This window comes from Chenopodium album, chromosome 18 (genome assembly GCF_948465745.1).
Source record: "Chenopodium album chromosome 18, dcCheAlbu1.1, whole genome shotgun sequence".
NCBI lineage: Eukaryota > Viridiplantae > Streptophyta > Magnoliopsida > Caryophyllales > Amaranthaceae > Chenopodium > Chenopodium album.
This window is the reverse complement of record NC_137851.1, coordinates 47,858,572-47,870,501: the sequence shown is the minus strand read 5'-3', so window position 1 is coordinate 47,870,501 and position 11,930 is coordinate 47,858,572. Positions and strand designations below refer to the sequence as shown.

General features: G+C 35.0%; 1 protein-coding gene across 1 annotated transcript; it reads left to right on the top strand.

The window, feature by feature from the left end:
• The first annotated feature begins 3,100 nt into the window (after positions 1-3,100).
• Positions 3,101-7,500, top strand: LOC145590982 (L-ascorbate oxidase homolog). Its single transcript, XM_081647368.1, has 7 exons — positions 3,101-3,413; positions 3,498-3,607; positions 5,411-5,681; positions 5,885-5,984; positions 6,072-6,783; positions 6,890-6,968; positions 7,071-7,500. Exons 1-7 carry the CDS (start codon positions 3,285-3,287, stop codon positions 7,284-7,286), a joined length of 1,617 nt encoding a protein of 538 aa, XP_081503494.1. The 5' UTR covers positions 3,101-3,284; the 3' UTR covers positions 7,287-7,500.
• The last annotated feature ends 4,430 nt before the right edge of the window (positions 7,501-11,930 follow it).

The window sequence follows — 11,930 nt, the reverse complement described above, 5'->3', positions numbered from 1 at the left end:
AGATATGAGATATCGGAAAATATATGTGTGATATATTTTCCGTAGATATCATTAAGAGAATAATATATTTAGGTTTATTTATGTCAAGATATTATTTAGTGAATATATCTTTAGGGTTTATGGTTATTTTAGGGAATATTTCAAGCATCCCACACTTGAGCCCCACTGTGATCATACACTTAAGTATGGTGGCGTCCAAAGGGAAGGAAGTTAAAGCAAAAGAGTCGCCAACAAGTTTTAGGAACTTGTAACCGTTCACAAGGTGAAGGTTACACCCCTTCACGATCCATTAGATCGCTAACTCCATAGTGGTCCTGAACCATGACTTGATATTCGGGGATAAAAGTACAAATCCAACCTAAAAGAGATTGAACCTGCCCTAAAAATAGGCCTCTACTTTATTCTTCTCATATTCATGTGCGCTTTCTGACTAACATACAATCATTATATTAATCCTAAGCAAGTTTAATCTATGTTGGTTCATTATTAATGCAAAAACAAAACTATTATTGGCGATCACTTGAATTAAAATCACATTAGCCTAAATCAAATTATTAATTAACTTATTAAGCGTGATTTCAAGTACAAATTCCCTTTAAACCTGCAAGAGAGGGCGTGATCAAGCAATAACAATAATATATCAAGCAACATAATAATAATTAATACAACAAATCATCATCATCATAATCTCAATCTCAACAAAGCATAATAATATTAGCAAGATCCTAGGCATGATACTAACAAGATTAGTAACAAATTCTAGCATGTCACTAAACAATAAAAAAATCAAATCTTTAACCCTAACATGATACTAACATGATAGAAGAATTAGGAAGCAACCTAAACATGATACTAGAAAGCAATAAATAACATCCTAACATGATACTAGGAATCAATATAATTTAAGCATGCTTTCTATAAAAATATAGCAATAAAACAACTTACTTTGTTGCCTCGCATCTCTTTCTATCAAAACAATACACACGTTAGTAACTTCAAGGAAATTACTAAATCAAACAATTAATTTAAATAATTGAAATAGGGATTTGGGACCAAACCCTCAGAAATTATCAACCTTTCACGTCTACGGCGAAGGCAACTTCGAACTTGGCTATGTGTGTCTAAATCTCGTGAATGAGGAATATTGTATTTTGAAAAGGCTAGGCTTAGAAATCAAGAGAGAGAAAGAACAAGCTTCTAGCTTTGAGAGAAAAAGAATTAGATGATTGTTGATGATTGTTGGTGATTAAAAATGGGGAAATACGACCCTATTTATAGAGGAAAACAACCGTAAACGATTAGAAAAGAGTTAGAATTCGAATCGGAATAAAATTCCTCCTGACGCGGCAAGATAAGGACTATCGCGTCGTGATAAAAGCAGTTTTTTGCGGATTTTGTTTTTATCATAACTTTTGATCCAGAAGTCCAAATAAGGAATATAATATGTCATTAGAAAGCTCTTGAAGTCTAATTTCCAACCCAATTAGAATCAGATTAAAGTATTTTTTAGAATAAAAGATATGGCAGATATAGTAGAAGGGTGTCAGTTTTGGATGGAGTTTCGTATTTCTTTCATATCTTTTCATTATAGATCGGAATTAATATTATAATATTATCATTGGAAAGATAATTTCAAGATCTCTCCAACCATATAAAATTTGGATTAAAATTATGAGGCATGAAAATAATATCTGACTATCTTTGAACGTCTTTCATTTCGAATAGAATTAGGACTTAAAAAAGGAAAGTTTTATTCAATTTCAAACTCTTTGATCTTATCTTTTCAAAAAGGATAATTAAGATCTTTTAGAAACTAATAGAAGCTTCTAATTAATCCTAATTGGTTTAGGAATGGGATTAAACCTTTGGACCTTCCACATGATCATTGGGTCGTAGGTAAAATCCGGTTCGAGCCCAGTTTAGTATTTTGGCCATAACTTCCTCATTATTTATCGGAATTGGGCTTATAATTTATCGGACCCTTATCATGGACCAAACTAAACTGGATTGGACGTTTTTCATAAATAGGATACGAAATAAATGATTTACGAAAATAGAAATGAATTATTTTTATTAAAACACTTTAGAAAATAGAAGAATTCACGAGACTCTTCAACATTTCACATTACTCGATATCAATGACGTGAAAGTACTTATCACTGGGTTTGTTTTTGAGGAGACACAATTTGGTGTCTACAATTATGCTAGTATATCTTTTAGGAAAATTATTTCCTATCTTATTAGCTTTGGTTTTGTATAAATACTCAACCTATTGATGAATAATAATCAAGCAATACAAAACAATTAGTACTAATGACATGCTTGGATTGAGGGTAATATAGATTGAGGGTAATATATTAAGGGGATAATAAATTAAAAGTCAACTTGAAAAAACATAAGTAATTAGAGGTGGTATTGTAGGAGGTAAAAGTGTTTACAAATGAAATAAGGTACTTGTTCCATGAGGAAAAGAGAGAGATGGAGGAATTATTACCTTCATAATGAGGGTGTGAAACTATTACCTCCAACACAAGCCTCTTTCTTCGCCCCCATGCCTCATTAACTGCCTGTACTGATTTGAGTTGAACTGAACTGAGCTGAGGTGAATTTAATTGTTTATGAGAGATGAAAATTAGGAACTGCTGCACTGATTGGAACTGAACTAAACTGAACTCAAGCTGAAGAGAACAAACCCTAACACTACATATTTTTTCTTACAAATACACCATCACTATCTTTTCTTTGCCTATTTACTTTCATTTTGCTTAGTTTGATTTTTATTATACTACTCGTAGTGATACACTTCCCTTAATCTAAGCATATCCTAAGTAGTAATATTTGAAGAGTAGCTTGAATGAGTATACTAGTACTGGAAGCTCACTACCAATTTCTTGCAGACACCGGCATGTGAGCCCAAACCCATTTCAAACACGCTTTTGTTTTTGTTCTTTATGGCCCCACTTCCCAATATACCCACCTTCACCGACACGCCATTTTCCTTTCTTTTTATTTTATTTAAATGTTCTTTCTCTAATTTATTTTTCCACTTGATTAATAAATTTAATTAAAATAATAATCATCTTAAAATCTTAAATCTTCTTCTTTTCCCTCCCATTCTCTCTCCTCCTCTCTGTACCGCATTTCTCAAACCCCACCACTCTCTCTTTACTCTTTCTACTTGTAAACTTAACCCCATCAAAAATAAATACCCATTTTATTTCAGAAATCATACCAAAATTTTTTAAAAAAACACCCATTTTTGTTAAATAAATAAATAAAAAGCAATGCGTTTGTTTTTGAATTTGAGCATTGCTGCTCTGTTATTCACCATTGTTATTGCTGAAGATCCTTACAGATTTTTCAACTGGAATATCACTTATGGTGATATTTATCCTCTTGGTGTTCGTCAACAGGTTCATTTTTCTTCCTTAATTTTCTATTTTTTTGTTGGGTTTTTCAAAAATTTAAATTTTAAATCTTGGGTTTTTGTTTTTCAGGGTATTTTGATTAATGGGCAGTTTCCTGGACCAGATATTCATTCAGTAACTAATGATAATCTCATTATCAACGTTTTTAATAGTCTTGATGTTCCATTCCTTCTTTCATGGTAAGTTCCGATTACTAATATCGTGTTTTTTTCACAAAATAACGCGTCGATTTGTGTTATTTATAATGCTTAGCTATATTAAGTATCTCTTAATGCTTATTTAACTATGGAAGGTACGATCTTGTTATTGACATTGATTACATTAATGGCGGCATTAGTGTTTCTTTATTTTTAGTAAGTGAGTGATCTACAATTCAAGAATACTGTCAAAAAGATTGCTTTATGAGAAATTTTTTAATTGGGTGTCTCTAACTTTTATGTCTGGCTGTTTACACGTGAAATTTGGATCGTATTTTAGTATTCCTAATTGTTTATTTAATAAAAACATAATGTGAATTTTTGTCTAAGATCTAAGTTAGGGATCCACGGATCGAATTCGGATCGGATGTTCTGTTTTCTTGTGAGCCTTTTTGCTACATCCGGATGCTCCATCTTGTTTAGTTATGCTGTAATTATCACTAAGATTCTTCATAACTAATTTCTTTCCTTTTCTTTCTCTTTTTGAAAGTATAAAAGTGTATTTATCTTATCTTTTACTATTATTTCCATATACTTTATCTTTTTAGTTTTCTTGATGTGACTAGTGACTAGTGACTAGTGTATGACACTAACCTCTTTGATCAGATCAACTACGGAGTATTAATTAAGAATATGATTACGAGATTATGCAATGGTCGACGTTATGATTTTTCAAAGACAATATTTAACGATCTCAAGGCAAATTTGGAACTAAAAAAGCGTTACTTGTAGTGAATATTGCTTTGGAAAAATCATCATCGACTCATCGTGGTATAGTAAGTAGGTTTTTAGCTTGGAAAAGTACACTCGTATGTTACTCCGTAAGTAGTAACTAAAACACACGTTATCTAAGTAACAAAAGTCTTACAATGTGATTATGAAGCACATTTTTAGATCTACCAAATCTAGTAAAAAACTGTGTTATATTGACTTTTCAGTCAAAATTGAGTATTATAGTACAGCTGTGAAGTCTGACAAGCTATAGTTAATACTTATTTCTTAATGACATGGTAATTATGAGTTAAGATAAGATATTAGCTAAACATGAATGAAGTGAAGTCTTGGGTGGTTGGTTAATCATGCACATTTTACCCATTGTAAGGCGTTCATTTAATCTAGGACGATCCATTTTGGCTTGTTATGACATGAGGGTCCATACTTTAATGTTGTATAGTAAACCGGTAAAAATGGGACCCACTGAAATAATGTACCACCTTCACAACCATTCCTATAATGTTGAGATTCTGTTGGTGCTAATTCAATAATTGCTTGATCACTGTTTGCATTTTTCTGAAATTTATGTTGTGGGGTTGAAACTAAATGATACAAAAGGAATTGAATAAATGTTTAATTTGTGTTTCCAAAGCTTCATTATCAAAATGCATGAGATATGATATAGTAATAGTATAGAGTTGATCATGGGTCGGACCTGGACCTGGCCATGGCCAAAAAAGTCTGTCCTGTTTTCGCAATGCATCAGACCAGACTGAAAAGTAAGTCTAAGCCTGGTATAAGCTGTTAAGCCTACCTTAATAACTGGAACAAATTTCTAACTTGCTAATCAATGACATACAGATAATGGAGCTGAATCTGAGATATAGTGATGATTATCGAGTTGAAGATAATATTTGATTGTGTTATTTATACAGCTTTATAATTGAAACACATGAAAGTTATTAACAATGGTCTTGCATATCTTGTATCAAATCATCAATCTTTAAGATATATATATCAGTGTAATGTTAGTTGTAGCTTAACAGTATTTTGTTCTGGTGGGTTTGGCAGGAATGGAATTCAGAACAGGAGGAATTCCTTCGAAGACGGTGTATATGGAACAACTTGCCCAATTCCTCCAGGCAAGAACTTCACTTACATTCTCCAAGTCAAGGATCAAATTGGTAGCTTCTACTACTTCCCTTCTCTTGGATTCCATAAGGCTGCTGGTGCTTTTGGAGGTATTAGGATCCTTAGCAGACCGAGGATTCCTGTTCCATTCCCTGACCCTGCCGGTGACTACACAGTTCTTATCGGAGATTGGTACAAGTCTAACCACACCGTAAGTCTCATTTCCCCTTAAACTGATCAGTTTTGTGTACAAAGTTTATGGATATGTCGATTTCACTTGTGCCTTTGAAGGAATGTATCTCTATTTGTTATGAACTTCGGCTACTGCTTTATATCCTCCCATATGAGTAGCTAGATAATAGGGATACATAAAATACATGGGGCTGATGAATAATTTGTTTGGTGCTTTTACAGGATTTGCAGAAGACCCTTGACAATGGACACAAGCTGCCTAACCCAGATGGAATCCTAATCAATGGGCGCGGAAGTGGTGCAACAATCAATGTTGAGCAAGGTAAAGACATCATAAAGCTGTTCATCTACATATTGTACGCTTAAATCCATGCCTTGAATTAAAAGGATCATCTTTTGCTTTTAACAGGGAAGACATACAGGCTCAGAATCTCCAATGTCGGCCTGCAGAACTCACTCAACTTCCGTATTCAAGGCCACAAGATGAAGCTTGTGGAAGTTGAAGGAACCCACACCCTCCAAACCTCCTTCTCCTCACTTGATGTCCACGTGGGACAGTCCTACTCGGTGCTCATCACTGCTGATCAGCCCCCAAGGGACTACTACATTGTAGCTTCATCCCGTTTCACCAATCCTGTGCTTACAACAACCGGGTTCCTTCGCTATTCCAACTCTGGAGGCTCAGTCCAAGGTCCGATCCCTGGCGGGCCCACTATCCAGATTGACTGGTCCCTAAATCAAGCCCGTTCTGTCCGGACCAATCTTACTGCAAGTGGACCAAGGCCCAACCCACAAGGGTCTTACCACTATGGTATGATCAACACTACTAGGACTATTAGGTTGCAGAACTCTGCAGGCCAAGTGAATGGTAAGCAGAGGTATGCTGTTAACAGTGTGTCATTCATCCCTGCTGACACTCCCCTTAAACTCGCCGATTACTTTAAGATTGGAGGAGTTTTCACTGTGGGGAGCATCCCCTACAACCCCACTGGCTCAGGGATCTACCTTGCCACCTCTGTCATGGGTGCTGACTATCGATCCTTCATCGAGATTGTTTTTGAGAACACTGAAGATGTAGTTCAGAGCTGGCATTTAGATGGTTACAGCTTCTTCGTTGTTGGGTAAGTCACGTAACTACTTGCAACAATTAAGATTTCTAGCACTAAATGTATGTCTAGTACTCTTAACATTGATTTCAATATTTAACAATGAATTTTTGGGAAACAGATTGGATGGCGGTACCTGGTCACCAGCCAGCAGAAACCAGTACAATCTTCGTGATGCACCTTTCCGTTGTACCACACAAGTATGAAAAAAATAACATGCATTCCGATATGTTTTTTTTTCTCAGAATATAGTGTACTAGAATGACTAATCTAATAAATCTTACATATGACTATTAATGTAGGTGTATCCTAAGTCATGGACTGCAATCTATTTGGCATTGGACAATGTGGGTATGTGGAACTTAAGGTCAGAATTTTGGGCGCGACAGTACTTGGGACAACAATTCTACCTCCGTGTCTATACACCATCAACATCCCTAAGGGATGAATACCCCATTCCCAAGAATGCTCGTACCTGTGGAAGAGCAGCAGGCAGGCGCACAAGGCCTATTGCTTAAGCAGTTAAGCTAGCTAGTTAAGTGAGTTTGGTAACTTATTTCATATATAATTTTGTTGAGATGGAGCAAATAGATAAGCAAAGCTCTTGCTTTGATTTGCATTAGATTCTTTCAGGTGCTAAATTAGCACTAGTTAGTCCCACGATGAGGCCTGTATTATTAGTACGTAAAATTGTGTTGATACGACCTCTTCTCAAGGTCGCATTCTTTCAAAGTTAATAATTGTTCTTCAGATATCTCTATTTGTTTTTGCTCTTTCAAGAGATGTACTCATCTCTTTTTGATGAACTTTGTGTTTTAGGCAGATGGATTGAACAATTTTGTATGCTTACCTGATCATATTTAGCTCTAAACTAGATGGCAATCTCGGAGTTGTGAAGGTAAAATCAATTTTCAAACCGCAATGGAGCAAGTAATTTTAACTCTAGCTATAGCAAACAACTATCTTAAAACATGAGGAGAATCAAGTGGTAGAGTCAATGGCATCAAGGACAATGAGTTCGTTTGTGAATTGTGATTTTAGAAGGTAAGTCCAATGCTAAAATTATACCCTAACTTGAATACTAAATCTTAATTTTCCAAATTATAAACCCTAATCCCCAAATTCAGAAACCAAATCACCTAAGTTTATGAGCTCTAATTTGCAAAATTATTAAAACCTAATTTGATCCCAAATTGATAAACAATAATTTGATCCCCAAATCCTCAAATTTATTAAACCTAACTACTACTATAGATTAACAACAATTATAAATCTAAGCCACTAAACTGATTCAGGAACCCTAAACACTTAATTTGATTCAAGAACCCTAAACACTTAATTTGATTCAAGAACCCTAAACCCCCAAATTAAAGCCCCTAATTTCCCAAATTTGATAAACCCAAAATCCCTTAAAATGAAGACTTTTGATTTCTCGAAATATTAAACTTGAGATTTGCACTTGTAAATCTAAGAAACGTATTAGCGCTTTAAGATTTACTCCCTTTGTCCCTATTTTTTTTTTTTTTTTTCCATTTGACTATACACAGTCTCCAAGACGCGTTTTAAAACGTCTATATCTTTATGTCCATACACGTGAAAATTATAAAAATATGATATTAATAAAATATACAATAATACGAATCTAACAAGACCACTCATTACTATATTATCGTTTATAGATTAATGCCTTAATGGTAATTTATGGTCAACATTTTTAATGTTTGACCCAAAAAATGGCGATGGGGCAAACATATAGGGACGGAGGTAGTATTTGTATTTGGATTACCAAGAACACGAATTAATAATAGTTAAAATGAGGATAAAATGGAGAAATTAGACGAAAATTAATAAAGGTGGTCCAAAATAAAAATTTTGGACAGAAACGGTTGGCGAATAGTGCTATCCAAATTAGAAAAAAAATAGTTAAATTTAAATTATTTAAGTTTATCTTATAACCTATAGTTGTGAAAAATTATCCATATTATCTATAACTATACTTTAAAATATAAATTAAAATTATTGCGGATACAATGAGAGTCGAAAAGGGCTTTTATACACAATAAAATACAGATCATATTCTAGTGGGTGAATGCAGGGATTGCATGATGGTTTACATAAATATGTGATACTCGTTTGTATTATTTTAAATCCACCGCTAGTCAGCTACCGTGTGCATGACTTGTTTTTAAGTACCAACTATCCACCAAAGTTAGGCCCTGTTCTTTTGGATTTTCCTGCAGACCTACTCAGTTTAGTTCACTTCAGCAAATTTTAGTTTAGTTCTGCAAATTTCAATTCAGTTCAGTTTAGTTCGGTTCGTATTAATTAAATTTATTTTATTTATTTATTATTACAATTATTATTGTTATTGTTTTAGGGAATATTGTTGTTATTTTTGTTATTATTATTATTGTTATTATTTTAGGGAATATTGTTATTGTTATTTTTTAGGGAATATTGTTATTGTTATTTTGTTATTATTATTATTGTTATTTTTCTAGGGAATATTCTTATTGTTATTTTGTTGTTGTTATTCTGTTGTTATTATTATTATTATTATTATTATTATTATTATTATTATTATTATTATTATTATTATTATTATATCTTAAAAACAGATAAAGTTATACAACCTATAGAAAATTAGTGGGAAGCCGAGATACAATTTGGGCCCCCACTCCTCTAGCTACAGCAAAGCCGATCCTAATAAAGATATGAGCTGCTGCACGAGTTCCAATGTCTTGCGTCGTCGAGAACCTCTGAACCCGCTTCAGTAACGCAACAACCTCCTTCTCTAATTCCCCAAGAGAAGAAAAGGAGAAGGGAATGAAACCATATCCATTCGTCCGACAACGAGCTTCATACTTAACCTGCTTTCGATGAGCCGCATCAGCCACAACCCGTTCAGAAACAAAGTCAGCTAGCCCTGTCTATGTCAAAGGAGGAGACCCTGTGAAGTCGACACATACATCACGACCACGATCCCATGAATAAAGTAACACAGCGGCAGGTTTGAGGGCCCTGTCATTCCCTTATTATTATTATTATTTATTTATTTATTTATAATTTTTAATTTTTTTTTAAAAGGAATATCAATTCATTAATAAGAAGCCATACAACATCTACAAAAGAGATCAGAAACGATAAATACAATGAAAATTGAATCAAATAACAATTCTAATTCTGTAGAACTATGATCGAGAGTGAGAATTGACATTGATGAACACCCTCGTCGCTTGAATTGCTGTCCTCTGCAACCTTCTTCTACAAGGGGGCCTTGCGATTTTTGATAGTTTTTAAATTGAACAAAACCTGATTCAATTCATTTTAGTCGTTGATCTGACAACTTATTCAACACTGCACGAACCACCACCAAAAAAATTAAAACTTCTGATGACAAAAGAGAAATCATCTACACCTATTAAGACCATCATAAGATGGGATCTATTATTATACGCGATTAAAAAGGGATTTTGGGGCTTACCACTGATCAAGGAACCAATGGTAGTCCCTACCAATAATCACAATGTCCCGCATCCACTAAGCCGCAGCCGACATAACACGACCAAGAACGAAGTCAGACAACCCAGATTGTGTTAAAGGAGAAGACAAAGTCATACACCTACAGAAAGTTAGTGGGAAACAATCTGAGCCCCTACTCCTTTAACTATAGCAAAGCCTATCCTAGTGAAAATATGAGCAGCAGCACGTGCCCCAATGTTTTGTATCGTCGAAAACTTCTGATGAAATTATTATTATTATTATTTGAAGGAAACCGTTAGTCGGACAATATTATTAAAGAAGATCAATTTCCGCCAAAAAAATAAAGCTTTGGGAAAAATCATTGAACCATACATAATAAGATTCACTAGTACCAAATCTAGCTACTAAATGTGGTAAGGTATACTCGATCTACGGACATGACAACAATTAAAAGAAGTAAACAAATCTTTTAACTTCCTAATATCTTCATAGAAAAGCATCAAAGTAGAGTATCCCTGCTCATCCTTGTTAATGGTATTCACCACATTGGATGCATCACACTCCAACACAATTTTCATATACCCAATTGTTTGGCAAGGAGCAAACTTCCGCTTGCTCTACACACCATCGTGCCTTCACTCTCTTGACAGCAGCTGCCATAATCCTTCCCTCCTCATCCCGCAACACCACACTAACCCAACCATATTTCCTACAGCGAGGTGAGCATCAGAATTCTCATTAATAATGCCAGCTGGAGGAGAACGCCAATTACTTGGAGCAATAGCACCAACAGGTACAGCAGGCCTAAAAACTTTTGTCGCATACTCTCTGTAATCATGCAGCATTTTAGTGAAATTTGTAGCTACAACAATCGGATCAGCCACAGGCTCATCATGCACCCTTGCATTTCTACAAAACCAGGAAGCTCAACACAGAGTGTAGATAAGGCTCAAATCATCCTTGTTGAGTCTATTTGCAACCCACAAAAATCTGTCAGCGAAGGATGAAGCAGGTGCATCAGATGGCAGTGTGTGAAAAGTACTCTAAAACCATATGGTCACAGCATCTGTGCATTCAAATACAGCATGATTAATAGTCTATGCGGCTACACCACAGCCATGGCAGGTGCTGTCATTGATAATGTGATGATGACATAGTCTCTCCCTTACCCCAAGGCTCCCCTTACTCCCTCTCCACACAAAATGATGCAGCTTCGGAGGCCCCTCAATTCCCCACACCTTCTTCCAAAGATCCTCTTATTGAATACCATGAGATAATGACCACACCCTATGCTTCCCCAACCTTGACAACAAGTATCCCGATTTGACAGTGTAGCATCCATTCTTCGTTGGCCACCATAATCTTTGATCAACAGGCCAAAATTTAGACAAAGGTAATCCAGAATTAACTCACATTCATCCTCCAAAAAAATACTTCTAATTAGGACTTCATTCCATTGCCTGTCAAAATCAATTAAATTTGCCACACGAAGATCAGGATCAGCGTTTAGATTAAGAGTGGGTACAATCGAAGCGCTGTTCCCTGGTGACCAAGCCTCCTCCTAGACCCGAATACTCATGTCATTGCCCACCCTCCATTTCAAATCTTCAAGCAATAGCAGTTTTGCACACCAAATACTACTCCATGTATATAACTCGGATTGTAGCCCTTTTTCGACT